The sequence below is a fragment of the Anolis carolinensis genome, unplaced genomic scaffold, assembly GCF_035594765.1.
Source record: "Anolis carolinensis isolate JA03-04 unplaced genomic scaffold, rAnoCar3.1.pri scaffold_7, whole genome shotgun sequence".
NCBI classification, from domain to species: Eukaryota; Metazoa; Chordata; class Lepidosauria; order Squamata; family Dactyloidae; genus Anolis; species Anolis carolinensis.
Window position 1 is genome coordinate 13,694,497 of NW_026943818.1, and position 22,868 is coordinate 13,717,364.

The 22,868-nt window shown below is 35.7% G+C and overlaps 1 protein-coding gene across 9 annotated transcripts in view; it reads right to left on the minus strand.

Moving 5' to 3' along the window:
- Positions 1 to 22,868, minus strand: part of miga2 (mitoguardin 2) — a 46,092-nt gene that overhangs the window by 2,769 nt on the left and 20,455 nt on the right. For 6 of the 9 annotated variants that reach the window (XM_062959912.1, XM_062959904.1, XM_062959910.1 and 3 more), the window contains 12 exons: positions 22,561 to 22,673; positions 21,002 to 21,113; positions 19,079 to 19,209; positions 16,255 to 16,369; positions 14,896 to 14,999; positions 13,322 to 13,437; positions 11,749 to 11,821; positions 10,009 to 10,095; positions 7,073 to 7,171; positions 6,694 to 6,898; positions 3,991 to 4,044; positions 1,127 to 1,243 (listed from right to left, as the gene is read on the minus strand). In XM_062959912.1, coding sequence (XP_062815982.1) covers positions 1,127 to 1,243; positions 3,991 to 4,044; positions 6,694 to 6,898; positions 7,073 to 7,171; positions 10,009 to 10,095; positions 11,749 to 11,821; positions 13,322 to 13,437; positions 14,896 to 14,999; positions 16,255 to 16,369; positions 19,079 to 19,209; positions 21,002 to 21,113; positions 22,561 to 22,673 — 1,326 coding nt within the window. The remainder of the gene's footprint in view (positions 1 to 1,126; positions 1,244 to 3,990; positions 4,045 to 6,693; positions 6,899 to 7,072; positions 7,172 to 10,008; positions 10,096 to 11,748; positions 11,822 to 13,321; positions 13,438 to 14,895; positions 15,000 to 16,254; positions 16,370 to 19,078; positions 19,210 to 21,001; positions 21,114 to 22,560; positions 22,674 to 22,868) is intronic. The other 3 variants (XM_062959908.1, XM_062959907.1, XM_062959913.1) reach the window with 3 other exon arrangements.

A 22,868-nucleotide genomic window follows, 5' to 3' on the forward strand; every position in this document is an offset into this window, starting at 1 on the left:
TTAAAAAAGGTGCCAATAAAATTATATTAATTGAGGCATCAGTAGGTTACATGTTTTTGAATATTTACATAAAGCTCAGATTTAAGATAAGACTGTCCAACTCTGATCAAATCCTTATTCTCATCTTCTTCAATGTAAATGTGCTTATGTATCCTTTTAATAACAATAGAGTAAAATAATACATGTAATAATAATAATAATAATAATAATAATAATAAATACAGGAAAATAATACATGTAATAATAAATAGAGTAAAATAATAAATGTAATAATAATAATATTTATTTATTTATTTATTTATTTCCAATATTTATATCCCGCCCTTCTCACCCGAAGGGACTCATGGCGGCGTACAAAATTGGCAACAATTCGATGCCTACACATAATTAAAACAGCAATGAAAATCCAATTAAAACATTTAAAACAATATAAAAATATAAAACATATGATTAAAATCCATTCATCCAATAATAAGATCAGAGTGAAATAATAAATGTATTAGTAATAATAAAAAATAGAGTAAAACAAATGTAATAATTCCAATAATAATAGAGAAAAATAATAAATGTAATAATACCAATAATAATAGAGAAAAATAATAAATGTACCATATATTCTCGAGTATAAGCTGACCCAAATATAAGCCAACCAGGACCCTCACCTGAGTATAAGCCGAGGGGGGCTTTTTCAGTCTTAAAAAAAGGGCTGAAAAACTAGGCTTATACTTGAGTATATACAGTATATGAATAATGACAACAGTAAACAATAATAAAACAAATAACCAATTTAAATTAAATCAACATAATGTAATGAACAAAATTGATAAAAGTGAACCAAAATCTAATTAACAGGGTTAATAGAGTTTTGGAGAGACTTATTTTGCATAGAATTATAGAAAAAATAGACCCTTGTGTGATTCCACAACAAGCTGCACATCACAAGTGTTGAACCTGACTCAGCACATAGAAGATGGTTTTGAAAGGCAATAGTTCTCCTTAAAATATTAATGTTAACAATATTCTGTATTAATATGTGATGAAATATTAATATTGTTGTTGACAATGGCTGAGGTTGACCTGAGCTAGGGCTTATTTTGGGGTAGGGCTTAGTGGCCAAGGAGCGCACCTTGAAGAAGCCGCAGACTTCGGAGAGATGCTCCTTTGGTCCCAAGAAGCCAAAGGCCAGGACGGGGCTGACATGCTCCGATACGGAGTAGAAATGGGAAATGAAGCCTTCGGGGACCTGGAAGAGAGCAAAGACGTCCTTATTATATTAGATATTATTCTTATTATATTATATACTAGCTTATTATATTATATACACGCGTTGCTGTTGGTTAAAAATTGTTGTGTAATTTTTATTTGACGTTATTTGTATTTTTAAATTAATTTTATTGTAAGTTATCTTTTTATTTATTATATTTTATTATTTTCTTGTATTATTTTTAGTGATTTTCTGTTATTATAGTATTTTATTGTATTCATCATTTCGTGTTTTTAATTATTTTTTAGTGTTTTTTATTATTTTTTATTGGGTTGCTAGGAGACCAAGTTGGAGGAGCTTAGCCTTCTAACTGGCAGCAATTGGATAAAAGCAATTATTCCTCTCCCTCTAATTAGGACTTTATTTTTCTTTTCTTTTTGTTGTATCAACCTAGAGGCATGGATGATGGGTTGTGTTGTCAAATTTCGAGGTTGGGGGGCCTGTAGTTTTGTTGTTTTGTCGGTCGCCATGATGCCATCACTCTTTTATATATATAGATTATTACTAGCTGTGCCCGGCCATGCGTTGCTGTGGCGAAGTATGGTGGTATGGGAAATAAAGTATTGAGGAATTGGTGGTTGTTAAGATCAAGGGTCAAGGTTGTCCAACGTTCTGCCGGTCTGTTTATGTTGGATAAGTGAGACTCTACTGCAGGGGTCCCCAAACTAAGGCCCGGGGGCCGGATGCGGCCCTCCAAGGTCATTTACCTGGCCCCTGCCCTCAGTTTTATAATATTTTTATATCAGTTTTAATAATATAATATATTGTATTTACATATAATATTGATAATAATCTTATGTTATACAATATAATACTAATAGTAATACCATATAATAATAATATTAATTGTATGTTATATATTACATATTATATAATAGTATAGTGGTATAGTTCAATTCAGTAATATATAATGCTAATATTGCGTTATGCTAATAATATAATATATTGTATGTACATACAGCTGCTCTGAGTTCCCTTCGGGGTGAGAAGGGTGGGATATAAATGTAGTAAATAAAAGTAGTAAGTAAATAAATAATTAATTTTAGACTTAGGCTCAGCCAAAGTCTGACATGACTTGAAGGCACACAACAACAACAACAACAACAACAACAACAACAATCCTAATTAACTTGACTATCTCATTGGCCAGTAGCAGACCCACACTTTCCGTTAAAATCCTAATAGGTTTATGTTGGTTAAAATTGTTTTCATTTTTAAATATTGTATTGTTCTTTTGTTGTTGTTGTTGTTGCACTACAAATAAGACATATGCAGTATGCATAGGAATTTGTTTGTATTTTTTTTTTCAAATGTTAATTCGGCCCCTCAACAGTCTGAAGGATTGTGGACTGGCCCTCGGCTTTAAAAGTTTGGGGACCCCTGCTCTACTGTATATTGATAATCTTATATTATCTGCTTAGAACTGGATTCTATGAGGCCCCTTCTTCACAGCTGTATAAAATGCACACTGAAGTGGATTATATGGTAGTGTGGACTCAAGATAATCCAGTGCAAAGCAGATAATATAAGATTCTAAATGGGTTATATAGCTGTGTGGAAGGACCTTGAGTCTACACTGCCATATAATCCAGTGCAAATTAGATAATCTGTGGAAGAGTCTCACTTATCCAAGCTGAACGGGCCGGCAGAAGCTTGGATAAGCGAATATCTTGGCTAATAAGGAGTGATTAAGGAAAAGCCTATTAAACATCAAATTAGGCTATGATTTTACAAATTAAGAACCAAAACATCATTTGACAGAAAAAGTAGTTCAATACGCAGTAATGTTATGTTGTAATTACTGTATTTACGAATTTAGCACCAAAACATCACGATATTTTGAGAACATTGACTACAAAAATGGCTTGGATAATCCAGAGGCTTGGATAAGCGAGGCTTGGATAAGTGAGACTCTACTGTAATAATAAGATCAGAGTGAAATAATAAATGTATTATTATTAATAATAAAAATAGAGTAAAATAAATGTAATAGTAGCAACAATAATAAAGAAAAATAATAAATGTAATAATACCAATAATAATAGAGAAAAAGAATAAATGTACCCTATATTCTCGAGTATAAGTTGACCCAAATATAAGCCAACCAGGACCCTCACCCGAGTATAAGCCGAGCGGGGCTTTTTCAGTCTTAAAAAAAGGGCTGAAAAACTAGGCTTATACTCGAGTATATACAGTATATTGATGTTTATGAGTTGTATTAATTGGTTTTTTGGATTTTAATTTTAATATTATAATATTATTTAATTTTATATTATAATAGAATACAATGTAATTATATAATAGGAATCAAAGCCATGGGTTCAAATGATAGGAAAGGAGATTCCACTGAAATATTAGGAAGGACTTCCTGACCGTATGATGAGCTTTTCAACAGAGGAGCTCTCATGCTTCAGAGTGTAGTGGAGGCTCTTTGGAGGTTTTTAAGCAGAGGCTGCATGGCTATCTGTTGGGAGGGCTTTGACTGTGCTTTTCCTGCATGGCAGATTGGGGTTGGACTAGATGGTCTTATGAGGTCCCTTCTAACTATGTGATTCTATGATTCTATATTATTATTATTATTATTATTATTATATTTGATAATTTATTATTATTATTATTATTATTATTATTATTGTTGTTGTTATGATGCAGAAAAGTGATTTGGGAAAGGCAGCACAGTAATGCCTTTATAAAGCAAAACAAATGCGCTGCTCCTTTGTGCTTACCATCAAGAGGCGCCTCTTGGCTTTCAACACCGACCAGCATGCTGTTGCCAAGGCCTGGGATTCAAAAAAAAGGAGAGAAATTAATCTATAAATTAATTTATAACCGAGCTCTGAAATATCAACCTTCTCTCAAAATAAAATGAGGAAAGAGGGGGCAGAAATGGAAGATATCAGTTCTTTGTAGCCTGGCACTTTGCAAATATCTTATTAAGAACATCATTTATTACTACATACTACTAATGATAATGATGATAATGACACATACTAATGATAATAATGATGCTAATAAGAGTACTAATAATAGTCCTTATAATAGTAATGATAATAATAATATTATCAACTGGCCCGATCTTTTGAGATGAATCCCAGTCACTTGGAACCTAATGTGAATGTGTGCTGTGTTGTTATGTATATGTAATTAATATTACATGTAAATAATATTAATTATAATATTAATAAGAGTACTAATAAAACAGTAGAGTCTCATTTATCCAACACTTACGTTCTGGATTATCCAACACATTTTTGTAGTCAATGTTTTCAATGCATTGTGATATTTTGGTGCTAAATTGGTAAATACAGTAATTACTACATAGCATTAATGTGTAACGAACTACTTTTTCTGTCAAATTTGTTGTATAACATGATGTTTTGGTGCTTAATTTGTAAAATCATAACATATTTTGATGTTTAATAGGCTTCTTATTATCCAACATATTCGCTTATCCAACGTTCTGCCGGCCCGTTTATGTTGGATAAATGAGACTCTACTATACTCATAACAATAATATTAACAATTAACTAATAATAATACTTATAATAATGATAGTGAAAAAATAATAATAATAGTAGTAATAATACTAAGTTGTGAAAGAAACTCACGGGAAACAGAATGATTTCATGGGGATATATTAAACAATGCTGCGTTAGAGTGAGAAGCTAACCCTGAATTCTCTTGTACCTGGTTCAAGTCAAGCTTTGCTTTTGGATTTAATATCCTGGAAGTTTTCTATGTTCCTTTTTATGTACTCCTGGCTCATGTTTTCACTAGTCATAACTTCCTGATTGTGGACTTATGCTGTATCTGTGATTCTTGGCTGTTCCTGGACTTTGCCACCTCTGGAACTTTATGAGACATTTGGATTACTGTTTAGTTACTCCCTTTTTGCTAGACCTTTTTGGATTATATATCTTCCTTTCCTATTCCTGATTTTTATATGCGTTTTATTTGATGAGTCATGCTCTTGGGCTGCAAGGATCAGCCAGAGCCAGGTCTTCTCCTTGTCAGCTTTTCCTTCAATTTTGTCAAGGAACTTTCCATGCAATGTTTTGTTGTGCCAGCTGTCAGCTCTAGTTTGTAGTGCGGTTTTCTTGTACTGGAGGAGTTTCTGATTTTTGACTTCAATTATTATTATTATTATTTTATATGGTTTTTACAATAAGCTCTTTGCGTATATTCCTGGACCCTCATGTGGTGTGATGGTCATAGGTGTTTCCAGGCCTGGAGTGCAACAACATCGCTCAAAACACCAATGTTTTGTTGTGCCGTCAGCTCTAGTTTGTAGTGCGGTTTTCTTGTACTGGAGGAGTTTCTGATTTTTGACTTCAATTATTATTATTATTATTATTATTTTATATGGTTTTTACAATAAGCTCTTTGCGTATATTCCTGGACCCTCATGTGGTGTGATGGTCATAGGTGTTTCCAGGCCTGGAGTGCAACAACATCGCTCAAAACACCAATGTTTTGTTGTGCCGTCAGCTCTAGTTTGTAGTGCGGTTTTCTTGTACTGGAGGAGTTTCTGATTTTTGACTTCAATTATTATTATTATTATTATTATTTTATATGGTTTTTACAATAAACTCTTTGCGTATATTCCTGGACCCTCATGTGGTGTGATGGTCATAGGTGTTTCCAGGCCTGGAGTGCAACAACATCGCTCAAAACACCAATGTTTTGTTGTGCCGTCAGCTCTAGTTTGTAGTGCGGTTTTCTTGTACTGGAGGAGTTTCTGATTTTTGACTTCAATTATTATTATTATTATTTTATATGGTTTTTACAATAAGCTCTTTGCGTATATTCCTGGACCCTCATGTGGTGTGATGGTCATAGGTGTTTCCAGGCCTGGAGTGCAACAACATCGCTCAAAACACCAATGTTTTGTTGTGCCGTCAGCTCTAGTTTGTAGTGCGGTTTTCTTGTACTGGAGGAGTTTCTGATTTTTGACTTCAATTATTATTATTATTATTATTTTATATGGTTTTTACAATAAGCTCTTTGCGTATATTCCTGGACCCTCATGTGGTGTGATGGTCATAGGTGTTTCCAGGCCTGGAGTGCAACAACATCGCTCAAAACACCAATGTTTTGTTGTGCCGTCAGCTCTAGTTTGTAGTGCGGTTTTCTTGTACTGGAGGAGTTTCTGATTTTTGACTTCAATTATTATTATTATTATTATTATTTTATATGGTTTTTACAATAAACTCTTTGCTTATATTCCTGGACCCTCATGCGGTATGATGGTCATAGGTGTTTCCAGGCCTGGAGTGCAACAACATCGCTCAAAACACATCAGCATGATATAGAACAACCCTATTAAAGCCTATTTCTACCAAATACACAGATGGGAATATAGTGAGGGCGAGACCAGAGTGATTGTCATGATCCTGAGTATTGAGAAGGATGAGAGCCCTGAGCCGAACCCCGAGAGAGGGGATCCCTTTGGGTCCCACGACCGGCGCGAGTGCGAGTGAGTGGCGCAAAGGGGCGAACCGTCTCCTTGAAGCTGTCGGAGAGCCATCGGTTGCGCAGGACGGCCAGGACTGAGGAGGGCGGGTTCTCCAGGTCCTCAAAGGCGTCCATCAGGATGAAGTCCAGGACGATGTCAAAGAAGCTCATGCAGACCACCTGCCGGAGAAAAAGACCCAACGGAGGTAAGCGGAAACCCATTTCTGCCATAGATATGATTGAGATAGAGATATACTGTATATACTCGAGTATAAGCCTAGTTTTTCAGCCCTTTTTTTAAGACTGAAAAAGCCCCCCTCAGCTTTTTTAGAGAGAGATCTATATGGAACATACCCCTCGGCCTTCCAGCTCCTTCTGGGTCGTCGGCCAGGTCTCGGGCGTGAGCGTGTAGCGCAGCATGGCGTCATACCTTTCCAGGAAGCCCTTGGTGTTCTATGGGGAAAAGAGAGGCAAAGTCAAGCAGTCCATTGGGGGCCCAGGGGTGGACTAGATGACCCCTGGGAGCCCCTTCCGGTGCCAGGATGTTCCCATTTTGGAGTGAATTTTAGCCTTTGTTTTAACTGTTTGTATCCTGGTATATGTCTTGTGTATCTCTCTGTTTTAACCTTATCGTACCTTGCCTTAGCTGTAAGGGTTATGTTATGCTAGTTTATAAATATATATATATATGTGTGAATATATATATATATACACACACACACATATATGCGTGTGTGTTTTTATATATATACACACACACACACAATATAATTTACAATAATATATAATAATTATAACGTATTGTATATACATATAATATTAATATTATATTGTAATACGATATAATACTAATAATACAATATAATAATATTAGAATATATTGATTCTGTACAATATAGTAATTTATTACCAGTATTGTACTATGCTAATATATTATTGTATGTAAATTTAATTTGTAAGCCGCTCTGAGTCCCCTTCGGGGTGAGAAGGGCGGCATATAAATGTAGCAAATAAATAAATAAATAAATAAATAAGGAGAGCTGGATAATTATTATGATTATTATTATTATCATTATCACTGAGCTGCAAGGAGAGCTGGGTAAAAATTATATTATTATTATTATTATTGAGCTGCAAGGAGAGGCAGATAATGAATGTATTATTATTATTATTATTATTATTATTATTATTATTATTATTATTATTATTATTCGGCCACAAGAGGTAGGTAGTATAATAATAATTACTATTATGCCACATGGAGAGGTGGGTAATAAAATAATAATAATTGTTATTATTATCACCATCATCTAGCTGCAAGAAGAGGTGAATAATAATGATTTGTATCCTGGTATATGTCTTGTGTTTTCTCTCTCTGTTTTAATCTTATCGTACCTTACCTTAGCTGTAAGGAGAGCTTAATAATAATAATAATAATAATAATAATAATCATCATCATCATCACTGAGCTGCAAGGAAAGCTGAGTAAAATTATTATTATTATTATTATTATTGGATAATAATAATAATAATAATAATAATAATAATAATAATAATAATTATTATTATTATTATTATCATCATCACTGAGCTGCAAGGAGAGCTGGGTAAAATTATTATTATTATTATTATTATTATTATTATTATTATTATTATTATTATTATTGAGCTGCAAGGAGAGGTAGATAATGAATGTATTATTATTATTATTTTATTTTATTGTATGACACAGCAAACAAGATAGACATGCTGGATTTCATATCACAAAATCACAAGTCGAACACTTCCCAAGCATTTATGACTTATTATTATTATTATTATTATTATTATTATTGTATGACACAGCAAACAAGATAGATATGCTGGATTTTATTTCACAAGTGTCTAGGACTGTGTGACGTATTATTAATATTATTATTATTATTATTATTATTATTTTTCGGCCACAAGGAGAGATAGGTATTATTATTATTATTACTATTATTATGCTGCATGTAGAGGTGGGTAATAAAATATTATCATCATCATCATCATCATCATCATCATCTGGCTGCAAGAAGAAGTGAATAATAATAATTATAAATATTATTATAATGTAATTATTATTATACAACAAGATCCCATATTATATTATAACTATTATTACATTTATTTACACTCCACTTTATCTCTCCTGAAGGAAACGCAAAGCGGCTTGACATAAAAATATCAGCATACAATTTAAAATATGCAAATAATAATAATAAGTATTATCATGCCACAAGGAGAAGCAGATAATACATTTAATAACAACAACATATTATCCACCTCTCCTTGACACTCAGTGATGATAATAAATACTCACCTCTCCTTGTAGCTCAATGATGATGATAATATTGATATTAATACATTTCGTATTTGCCTCTCCTTGAGGCATAATAATAATAATAATAATTTTATTACCCAACTCTCTTCGCAGCTCAATGATGATGATATTAATATTAATACATGTCTTATCTGCCTCTGCTTGCAGCTTACTAATAGTCATAATAATAATAATAATAATAATAATAATATTAAATGAATTACCTGCCTCTCCTTGCGAATTGATGATGATAATAATAACATAACATGTATTATTCTATGTACCCTGCTTTATTCTATGTACCCTTACATTTTGTATTTGCCTCTCCTTGAGGCATAATAATAATAATAATAATAATAATAATAATTTTATTACCCAACTCTCCTCACAGCTCAATGATGATGATATTAATATTAATATTATTTGCCTCTGCTTGCAGCTTAATAATAGTAGTAGTAGTAGTAGTAATAATAATAATAATAATAATAATAATAATAATAAATGAATTGCCTGCCTCTCCTTGCGAATTGATGATGATAATAATAATATAACATGTATTATTCTATGTACCCTTACATTTTGTATTTGCCTCTCCTTAGGCATAATAATAATAATAATAATAATAATAATAATAATAATAATAATAATAATAATTTTATTACCCAACTCTCTTCGCAGCTCAGTGATGATGATATTAATATTAATTCATGTCTTATCTGCCTCTACTTGCAGCTTAATAATAATAATAGTAATAATAAATGAATTACCTGCCTCTCCTTGTGAATTGATGATAATAATAATAATATTTATTATTCTATGTACCCTGCTTTTTCTCTTTAAAAAATCCCGAAAGTGGGTCAAAGTAAAACTAATACAATTTAAAAGCTAAAATATGCAAACATTAAAACATAATTAAGTATTAATGGTATTAATAAGCGATGTCTACCTTCTCGGCTTTGGCCATGAGTCCGAGCACCATGCGCTTCCCCACTTCCCCAAAGAACCGCTGGTTCCTCTCCGTCCGCAAAAGTTCCTGCAAAGACAACGTCCCATTGGACGCAATCATTATTATTTGCATTGGAGAGAAAGATAAACAATACTAATAACAATACTAATAATGCTAAAAACAATACTACTACTAATATTAATAATAATACCAACATTACCACTAATACCACTACTAATAATACTAATAACAGTATTACCACTAATAATAATAATGCAAACAATACTAAGATTGATACCAATATTAACAATGCTCATACCAATGCTAATAATACTAGTAACACTAATAACAATAGTACTAATAATATCAAAAATATAATACTACTATGAATACTAATGCAAATAATACCAATAACAATACTAATGCTGATAGTGCATTTATTATATTATTATATTTATTATAAATATATTATAAAATATTATATATTATAAATATAAATATATTATAAATATATTTATTATAAATATATTAAGTCACGACTGGACTTAACGTCAGGGGAAAACCTTTACCTTTTACTATTTATTATATTACATGTAATATTACTAATAATATTGCAATACAGTTGTATAGTACAATATAATAATATATAATGCTTATATAGTGCTTATATTGTGCGATACTAATAATATAATATATTGTATGTATATATAACTTGTAAGCCACCCTGAGTCCCCTTCGGGGTGAGAAGGGCGGGATATAAATGTCACTAATAAATAAATAAATAGTGATATTAATAATGCTAATAATGCTCATACCAATGTTAATAATTCTAATAACAATAATATTAGCAATGCAAACAAAAAATATAACAATACCACTGCTAATACTAATGCAAATACCAATAACAATACTAATGTTGATTGTGATATTAATAATGCTAATAATGCTCATACCAATGTTAATAATGCTAACAGTAATATTATTAGCAATACAATCAAAAATATAACAATACAACTGCTAATACTAATGCAAATAATACCAATAACAATACTAATGCTGACAGTAGTATTAACAATGCTAATAATGCTCATACCAATGCTAATACTAATAACAATAACAATATTACTAATAATATCAAAATATAACAATACTATGACTACTAGTGCAAATAATACCAATAACAATACTAATGCTGATAGTAATATTAATAATGCGAACACAATACTGCTAACAATATTAACAGTATCACTAACAATACTACTAGTAATCTACCGATAATAATAATACTAATATTAATAACAATAATACTACTACCAACAATACCAATAACAATAGTATTACTACTAACAATACTAATACCAATACTACTAACGATCCTGCTACAAATACCAATAATACTAATAATAATAATAGTATTACGTCTAACAATACTACTAACAACAGTACTAATAATAATACTAACTTGCCCCCAAATTTAAATCATGGCCTCCCAGACTCCAACCCTTTAATTCTGGCTCTTTCTTCACAAATGAAGACTCTGTGGATGCCTTATTATTATTATTATTATTATTATTATTATTATTATTATTATTATTATTGTAGTGTGTGTGTTTTATAACCCTGCTTTTTCTCTCCCCAAAAAGAGACTTGAAGCGGCTTACTGTGAAATCGATACAATATAAATTTAAAGCATACACACATTAAAATAGAATTAAATATGAATGGAAGTAAAAGAAATACCTGGAAGGCCTGCCTGACACAGTGGAGCTTGGCCAGGAAGTCCTGGTCGCTGTAGCAGCCCAGCAGCTCTGTCCTGGAAGAAAGAGGAAACAGGGCATTATTATTATTATTGTTATTATTATTATTATTATTATTATTACTATTATCATCATTATTATTATTATATTATGACACAGCAAACAAGATAGATATGCTGGATTTTGTATCACAAAACCACAAGTCGAACACTTCCCAAGTGTCTAGGACTGTGTGATGTATTTTCGGATGATGCGTGCAGATCCCAGTAAGGTGGCCTTTTGCAGTTGGCAGATCGTAATTTTGTCAATGTCTATTGTTTCCAAATGCCGGCTGAGATCTTTTGATGTGCCCATCACCACTGGGACCACCTGCACTGGTTTCTGCCAGAGTCTTTGCAGTTCAATCTTGAGGTCCTGAGAGCGGCTGAGTTTTTCCTGTTGTTTTTCACCTGGGATGGCGACATCAATGATCCAAACCTTGTTCTTTTCCACAACTGTGATGTCTGGTGTGTTGTGTTCCAGAACTTTGTCAGTCTGGATTCGGAAGTCCCACAGTATCTTTGTGTGCTCATTTTCCAAGACTTTTGCAGGTTTGTGATCCCACCAGTTCTTTGCTGCTGGGAGGTGGGACTTGAGGCATAAGTTCCAATGGATCATTTGGGCCACACAGTTGTGCCTCTGTTTGTAGTCTGTCTGTGCGATTTTCTTACAGCAGCTGAGGAGATGATCCATGGTTTCATCAGTTTCCTTGCACAGTCTGCCTTTTGGGTCATCAGCTGATTTTTCGATCTTGGCCTGAATTGCCTTTGTCCTGATGTCTTGCTCCTGGGCTGCAAGGATCAGACCTTCTGTCTCCTTCTTCAGGGTCCCATTCGTGAGCCAGAGCCAGGTCTTCTATTATTATTATTATTATTATTATTATTATTATTATTATTATTATTAATTGCCTTTGTCCTGATGTCTTGCTCCTGGGCTGCAAGGATCAGGCCTTCTGTCTCCTTCTTCAGGGTCCCATTCGTGAGCCAGAGCCAGGTCTTCTCTTTATCAGCTTTTCCTTCAATTTTGTCAAGGAACTTTCCATGCAATGTTTTGTTGTGCCAGCTGTCAGCTCTAGTTTGTAGTGCAGTTTTCTTGTACTGGTTTTTTGTCTGCTGTGCTTTGAGATGTTTCTGACTTTTGACTTCAATCAAAGCAGGTTCTTCACTTTGCTTGCCATCTTCTGCCAGGGCATGTTCTTCTTCTTTGACTGCTTGTTTGACTTGTAAGTGTCCTCTGCCCCCTGATCTTCTAGGCAGATATTATTATTATTATTATTATTATTATTATTATTATTATTATTATTATTATTATTATTATTATTATATGGCACTTTCTCTCCCGCAAAGGGGACTCAAAGCAACTTAAAATAAAAGCATCCACATAACCATTTAAAATATACAAATATATGAACATTAAAACACAATTAATAATAAATGCTAGCAGCCATGTGCATCTATCTATCCACCCCATATACCGACCCCTTGAAATCTGCCAAATCCGGGTGCCGACTTACTCACCGGAAAGTCCGGCAGCAAACCCGCCCTTCCTTCACCAATTGCAAGGCTTCTTCGTAAGCGGCCGCCGGTTTGGAGAGCAGGAAGGGCTCCTCTCCGATTTGCAGGGAGTCAAACAACTGCAGGGAAAAAAGGCCAAAGGGATCACGAGCAGCTAAATAGTTTTAGAACTTCCTGACTGTGAGAAGGGCTGTTCAGCAGTGGAACTCTCTGCCTCGGAGTGTGGTGGAGGCTCCTTCTTTGGAGGCTTTTAAGCAGAGGCTGGATGGCCATCTGTCTGGAGTGCTTTGAATGAGATTTTCCTGCTTCTTGGCAGAATGGGGTTGGACTGGATGGCCCATGAGGTCTCTTCCAGCTCTACGATTCTATGATTCTATTGTCTAGGTTTTAATTTGCTGTTGATGTGTTTTATGTTGTTACAATGTTTTAATTTTATTGATATGTGCTTTTAACTTATGTTTATTATATTGCTATACTTCATTATATTATTGCTTAATAATAATAATACTCTATTATTTATTTATTTTATTTATTATTTATTTCAATTATTTATACCCCGCCCTTCTCACCCGAGGGGACTCAGGGCGGCTTACAAGTGGCAATTGATGCCGTTACACTGATATAAAATAAACTAAAATGATTAAAACAGTTAAAACAATCATAAAATAGTCATAAAATACATAGTCATAAAATAATAATAGTCATAAAATTTATATTTTATACAGTTTAATAATAAATAATAGTTCAATGATGATGATGATGATGATGATGATGATAATCACCTTGAGGCTCTATGAGATATAAATAATAATGATAATAATAATAATATAAAATTATGACTTAGGGCTAGAAAATAATACTGTATTTAAATGTACAGTAGACTCTCACTTATCCAACACTCGCTTATCCAACGTTCTGGATTATCCAACACATTTTTGTAGTCAATGTTTTCAACACATGATATTTTGGTGCTAAATTCGTAAATACAGTAATTACTACATAGCATTACTGTGTATTGAACTACTTTTTATGTCCAATTTGTTGTATAACATGATGTTTTGGTGCTTAATTTATAAAATCATAACCTAATTTGATGTTTAATAGGCTTTTCCTTAATCCCTCCTTATTATCCAACATATTCGCTTATCCAACATTCTGCCGGCCCGTTTATGTTGGATAAGTGAGACTCTACTGTATAATTATGTATATTTTAATGTATATTCTTAATTTTATTGTAATTTTTAATCTTGATGGACTTTTAAATTTGATGAAAACAGTTTTTTGATGTGTATGTTTATATTGTAAGCCGCCCTGAGTCCCCTGATGGGTGAGAAGGGCGGGGTAGAAGTGATGTAATAAATAAATAAATAAACAAAATATTATTATATATTATTATTCCATTTATACTCAGCCATGAGTGATCACCCGATGTTATTATTATTGTTGTTGTTGTTGTTATTATTATTGTTATGAGTGGCTGGAGGGGGGGGGGTGTTCCGGAAGCTGTCGTTCTCCCCAGAAAAGCCCCATAAACTCGGAGAAAAGCCCACTCTTTGTGGGATTTCCTATCGGCTGACCTCGGCCGCAGAGAAAAAAGACTCCTCCGAAGTCAGGCTGTCCTCGTCGTCGTCGGCCCGAAGCCTCAGCGACTCCTCTCTCAAGGGCAGCATTAGGGTTCTCTCTGAGGAAAAGAAACAAAGCCCACAAGTTTAAGGCAAAGGATTTCGTTAGGATGGGGAAAACAAGGCTTATTTCATAGAATCATAGAATCATAGAACAGTAGAGTTGGAAGAGACCACATGGGCCATCCAGTCCAACCCCATTCTGCCAAGAAGCAGGAAATCGCATTCAAAGCACCCCCGACAGATGGCCATCCAGCCTCTGCTTCAAAGCCTCCAAGGAAGGAGCCTCCACCACGGCCCCGGGGAGAGAGTTCTACTGTCGAACAGCCTTTCTCACGGTGAGGAAGTTCTTCCTGATGTTCAGGTGGAATCTCCTTCCTTTCCTGTAGTTTGAAGCCCTTGTTCTGTGTCCTAGTCTAAAAAACAAGCTCCCTCCCTCCTCCCTAGGACTTCCCTTCACGTATTTGTACATGGCTCTCATGTCTCCTCTCAGCCTTCTCTTCTGCAGGCTAAACATGCCCAGCTCTTTAAGCCGCTCCTCATAGGGCTTGTTCTCCAGACCCTTAGTCATTTTAGTCGCCCTCCTCTGGACGCTTTCCAGCTTGTCAACATCTCCCTTCAACTGTGGTGCCCAGAATTGGACACAGTGTGATTCCAGGTGTGGTCTGACCAAGGCAGAATAGAATAAGGGGAGCAGGACTTCCCTGGATCTAGACGCTATTCCTCTATTGATGCAGGACAGAATCCCATTGGCTTTTTTCGCTGCCGCATCACATTGTTGGCTCATGTTCCCCTTCCTCCCCACGAGGACTCCAAGGTCTTTTTCGCACACACTGCTGTCAAGCCAGGCATCGTCCCCCCATTCTGTATCTTTGATTTCCATTTTTTCTGCCGAAGTGAAGTATCTTGCATTTGTCCCTGTTGAACTTCATTTTGTTAGTTTTGGCCCATCTCTCTAGTCTGTCAAGATCGTTTTGAATTCTGCTCCTGTCTTCTGGAGTGTTAGCTATCCCTCCCAGTTTGGTGTCGTCTGCAAACTTGATGATCGTGCCTTCTGACCCTTCGTCTAAGTCGTTAATAAAGATGTTGAACAGAACCGGGCCCAGGACGGAGCCCTGCTTGTGGCACTCCACTTGTCACTTCTTTCCATGATGAAGACGACGCATTGGTGAGAATCACCCTTTGGGTTCGTTCGCTTAGCCAATTACAGATCTACCTCACCGTAGTTTTGTCTAGCCCACATTTTACTAGTTTCCTTGCCAGAAGGTCGTGGGGGATAAACTTCCCCTAAAAGCTCTATGCATCCCTCCTTACCCAGGTCTAGGAGCATGCTGTCGGCCGGAAACGTGGCGCCAAACTCCTCCTGGAGATGATAGGCTCGATGAAGGAGAGACTCCAGCTTCTCCGCAAACTCCTTCTTTTGGGATTCCTGCCGGGAAACAAAAACCCAAAGGGATTTATATCGGGACGGGTTTCCTTCTGTGCTGCGAGAGAGCCGAGGTACAACAAAGAGCTGTTCGGAACAATAATAGTATAATAGTATTAATATAATAATATAATAGTAATAATAATAGTATTTCTATCATGACTCGCCCCAGAGGCAGGTGGGAGGTGCTCTCTCCATCCCAACTGCCACTGCCCTGACCTGAAAGGGAGATTCATCTGAATAATAATAATAACAATAATAATAATAATAGTATTTCTATCATGATTAGCCCCAGAGGCAGGTGGAAAGTGCTCTCTCCATCCCAACCACCACTGCCCTGACCTGAAAGGGAAGTCCATCCTAATAATAATAATAATAATAATAATAATAATAATAATAATAATAATAATAATAATAATAGTATTTCTATCATGACTAGCCCGAGGCAGTTGGAAAGTGCTTTCTCCATCCCAACCGCCACTGCCCTGACCTGAAAGGGAGATTCATCTGAATAATAATAATAACAATAATAATAATAATAGTATTTCTATCATGATTAGCCCCAGAGGCAGGTGGAAAGTGCTCTCTCCATCCCAACCACCACTGCCCTGACCTGAAAGGGAAGTCCATCCTAATAATAATAATAATAATAATAATAATAATAATAATAATAATAATAATAATAGTATTTCTATCATGACTAGCCCGAGGCAGTTGGAAAGTGCTTTCTCCATCCCAACCGCCACTGCCCTGACCTGAAAGGGAGATTCATCTGAATAATAATAATAACAATAATAATAATAATAGTATTTCTATCATGACTAGCCCCAGAGGCAGTTGGAAACTGCTCTCTCCATCCCAACCACCACTGCCCTGACCTGAAAGGGAAGTCCATCCTAATAATAATAATAATAATAATAATAATAATAATAATAATAATAATAGTATTTCTATCATGACTAGCCCGAGGCAGTTGGAAAGTGCTTTCTCCATCCCAACCGCCACTGCCCTGACCTGAAAGGGAGATCCATTGAAATAATAATAATAATAATAATAATAATAATAATAATAATAATAATAATAATAATAATAATGGAAAAACTCAGCCGCTATCAGGACCTCAAGATTGAACTTCAAAGACTCTGGCAGAAACCAGTGCAAGTGGTCCCGGTGGTGATGGGCACACTGGGTGCCGTGCCAAAAGATCTCAGCCGGCATTTGGAAACAATAGACATTGACAAAATCACAATCTGCCAACTGCAAAAGGCCACCCGACTGGGATCTGCAGCATCATCCGAAAATACATCACACAGTCCTAGACACTAGGCCCGGGTTGTGGCGCAGGCTGGAGAGAAAACCAGCTGCAACCAGTTGCAATGAATCACTTTGACCAGGAGGTCATGAGTTCGAGGCCCGCTCAGAGCCTGTGTTTGTCTTGTCTTTGTTCTATGTTAAAAGGCATTGAACGTTTGCCTATATGTGTAATGTGATCCGCCCTGAGTCCCCTTCGGGGTGAGAAGGGCGGAATATAAATGCTGTAAATAAAATAAAATAAATACAGTAGAGTCTCACTTATCCAACACTCGCTTATCCAACATTCTGGATTATCCAACACATTTTTGTAGTCAATGTTTTCAATATATCGTGATATTTTGGTGCTAAATTCGTAAATACAGTAATTATTACATAGCATTAATGTATAATGAACTACTTTTTCTGTCAAATTTGTTGTATAACATGATGTTTTGGTGCTTAATTTGTAAAATCATAACCTATTTTGATGTTTAATAGGCTTTTTCTTAATCTCTCCTTATTATCCAACATACTCGCTTATCCAACTTTCTGCCGGCCCATTTATGTTGGATAAGTGAGACTCTACTGTAAATAGACACTTGGGAATAAATAGCGACTTGTGATTTTGTGATACGAAATCCAGCATATCTATCTTGTTTGCTGTGTCATACAATAAAATAAAAAATAATAAAATAATAATAAAAATAATAGTATTTCTATCACGACTTGCCCCAGAGGTATGTGGAAAGTGCTCTCTCCATCCCAACTGCCATTGCCCTGACCTGAAAAGGCGACCCATCTGAATAATTATAATTAAAATATCAGTGGATAAGTGAAACATTCCAAAACTTGACGGGGTAACAGTGGTCAATGTGTTCTATAATCGCAGCAAGCGTCACCCCAATAGCTATAAAAATGAGGGAGAAAGGAGCCCCTGAAGTGACTAGAACGAAAAATTGATGAAATGTCATGCCTAGGCAAGCCCCCACCCTTTTAGCCTTCAGGAAAGATTTAAAAACATGGCTCTTCCGGTGTGCTTTCGGAGAGTAAATGTTCTATGCTACTCCCCCCCGATATTTATCCTCTAGACTGGTTCACTATCTGATGTCCCGTCCCTCGAGGTTTTATTCTGATCCCTTTCTCACCCAGAGTTTTAATTTTTAATCTAGTTTTTAAATGTAGTATTCATGCGGCCCGCTCGTGTTATATTGCTGTTTTGATCTTATGCTGTACTGTTTATTTTATGTAATGTATTATTTAATTGTATTATGTTATGGTTTATTGTATTGTCTTGGGCATGGCCCCATGTAAGCCGCCCCGAGTCCCCGTTGGGGAGATGGTGGCGGGGTATAAATAAAGTTTTATTATTTATTATTATTATTATTATAGCCACAATGCAAAGGGGAAGGGTGTGCCTACCTCCGGGAGGTCTATTGGTGGGGGTTCGGTGGCGCCGTCCCAGGCGACGGAGAGGCTCCCGGAAGGGTCCCTGTGCCGGACGGTGAGGGCTTGCTCCCACTTCTGCAAGGCCTCCTCAAAGAGCTCCATCCCTGTCGGGGCAGAAAGGAGATCCACTGAAGGGGGGCTTCACGGGCGCGGAGGAGGAAATGGGGATGTCGGGAGGGGAGAGGCTGACTATCCATGGAAAACACCACAACAAAGCCTCCTGACTGCTGCTTCTCCTCCTCCTCCTCCTTCTCCCTCCCCCGTTCCATGTTGAGCCTTGGTGTCTCCATTCTTGGGGTTATTTGGGGGGCCGATTCAGAAAATTGCACTGGATAGACCACATCATTAAATATTAAATCATTAAATATAGTTTTCTGTGAACGATCAGATGGCAACAGATCCAATGCAATTTTCTGAATCAGCATCCCCAAATAACCAAACTGAATCTAAAGTTGACCAAAAACTGATTCATAACCCTTTTGATACTAATGTTGGAGAGTGGTCCCTGGTCAAAAAAAGGTTGGGAACCACTGCTTAAGAGAGAATAATAACAATAACAACAATAATAAATGAGGGTTGTTGTATGTCTTTCGGGCTGTGTGGCCATGTTCCAGAAGCATTCTCTCCTGACGTTTCGCCCACATCTATGGCAGGCATCCTCAGAGGTTGTGAGGATGCCTGCGGATAGATGTGGGCAAAACGTCAGGAGAGAATGCTTCTGGAACATGGCCACACAGCCCGAAAGACATACAACAACCCTGTGATCCCGGCCATGAAAGCCTTCGACAACACAATAATAAATGATCTCATATCCCTGTGTAGCCCCCAATACCAACCCAATATATTAATAATAATAATAATAATAATAATAATAATAATAATAATAATATTTCCCATGTCCAGGCACCAATCAAACCCAATATAATAATAATAGTAGTAGTACAGTAGAGTCTCACTTATCCAAGCTAAACGGGCCAGCAGAAGCTTGGATAAGCGAATATCTTGGATAATAAGGAGGGATTAAGGAAAAGCCTATTAAACATCAATTTAGGTTATGATTTTACAAATTAAGCACTAAAACATCATGTTAGACAACAAATTTGACATAAAAAGTAGTTCAATACGCAGTAATGCTATGTTGTAATTACTGTATTTACGAATTTAGCACCAAAATATCACAATATATTGAAAACATTGACTACAAAAATGGCTTGGATTATCCAGAGGCTTGGATAAGTGAGACTCTACTGTAGTAGTAATAATAATAATAATAATAATGATAATGATAGATCCCATGTCCATGTATAGCACCCAAATTCTACCAATAATAATAATAATTCCCATCTCTATATTTAGTCCCCAATACCAACCCAATATATTAATAATAATAATAATAATAATAATAATAATAATAGACATTGACAAAATCACGATCTGCCAACTGCAAAAGGCCACCCTACTGGGATCTGCGCACATCATCTGAAAATATATCACACAGTCCTAGACACTTGGGAAGTGTTCGACTTGTGATTTTGTGATACGGAATACAGCATGTCTATCTTGTTTGCTGTGTCATAATAAAATAATAATAATGCATCCTATATCCATATGGAGCCCACAATAACAATCTAATATAATAATAATAATTGATCCCATGGCCATGTGTAGCCCCAAAAACCTATCCAAAATACTACTAATAATAGTAAATCCCATGTCCATACGTAGCCCCCAAAACTAACCCAAAATAACAACAACACATGGACCTAATATGCTTGTATGCTGCGTTGTTATGTACAAATAAATCTATAATAATATCATTTCCAGACCCCCAGTATCAACCCAACATAATAATAATAATAATTAGTAATAATAATAATAATAATATCATTTCCTGACCTTGGAAATAGAGGTTTTCAGGGCTGCAATCTCCGGCGGCTCCGGGATCGTCTAAGGCCTGGGCCTCCCAGGGTCCTGCCGAAGCCGGACTGGGAGAGTTTGGGGCCGCCATCTAAGAAAAGCAGGAAGAACAACCCATATCCATATATATAAGTCAACATTGGTTTGTTTTATTTTCTCTCTTTGTATGTATGTATTTTCAAAGATGGCTCCCACTTCCACAGAGCACCATGAATCCCGCCAACGAGGGATCATGACCACCAGAAAACACTGGATGGATCCATATATATATCTCTATATATAAAAGGGCAATGAAATTTCAGCCTAGGACAAAACAACAAAACTACACATCCCAGAAACACTAAACTTGGCAGCACAACCCCTCATCCATGACTCTACGTTCATACAACAAAAAGAAAAGAAAAATAAAGTCCTAATTAGAGAGGGAGGAATAATTGTTTTTATCCAATTGCTGCCAGTTAGAAGGCTAAGCTCAGCCCACTTGGTCTCCTAGCAACCCACTCAGCCCAGGGGACAGGCAGAGTTAGGCCTCACTTAGGCCTCTTCCACACTGCCTATAAAATACAGATTATCAGATTAGATGGCAGTGTAGACTCAAGGCCTTTCCACACAGCTATATAACCCATTTATAATCTTATATTATCTGCTTTGAACTGGATTATCCTGACTCTACACTGCCATATAATCTACTTCAGTGTGCAGTCGGACACAACTGGACTTAATGTCAGGAGAAAACCTTTACCCTTGACCTTAACTACCACCAATTCCTCAATACTTTATTTCCCATACCACCAGACTTCGCCACAGCAACACGTGGCCGGGCACAGCTAGTATATCTATATATATAAAAGAGTGATGGAATCCTGGCGACCAACAAAACAACAAAACTAAACACCCCACAACCTCGAAAATTGACAACACAACCCATCATCCATGCCTCTAGGTTGATATAACAAAAAGAAAAGAAAAATAAAGTCCTAATTAGAGAGAGAGGAATAATTGCTTTTATCCAATTGCTGCCAGTTAGAAGGCTAAGCTCCTCCAACTTGGTCTCCTAGCAACCCCCCCCCCCAAAAAAAAACACTAAAAAATTAATACAATAAAATACTATAATAACAGAAAATAACTAAAATAATACAAGAAAATAATAAAATATAATAAATAAAAATATAACTTACAATAAAATTAATTAAAAAAATGCAAATAACGTCAAATAAAAATTACACAACAATTTTTAACCAATACCACCACCACTTTGCCACAGCAACGCGTGGCCGGGCACAGCTAGTGTGTATATATATATATATATATATATATATATATATATATATATATATACACACATACACACACACACACACACACACACACACACACACATATACACACACATCCATGTTAAAATATACTGTATTATTTCCACTTTCTCCTCCATATAAACACCTCTAAAAACAGGGTGTGCCTTAGAACTCCAGGTGCTTTGTACATACATGTCGTTCTGATTATTCTGACAATGTGCCAAGATACAAGCTGCTCACCGAAGCCAAACTGTGGGAAGAGCTGGAGTGTTTGCTGGGCTCGAGGGAGGAAATCCCGCTGAGGGTGTCATTGCTTTTGCTGCCAGGGCTTTGCACTCGCCTCCCGGAGGAACCTGGCAAGGAAGGAGAAAGGCATCCTCAGCAGGAACAACATGGAAAGCAGAGGGAGAGGCAGGCTAGAAATAAAGTAAAATAATAACAATATTATTACGACTGTATTATTATTATTATTATTATTATTAATAATAATAATAATAATACAGTCGTAATAATATTGTTAGCCACCTTGAGTTCCCATGGGGAGAAAG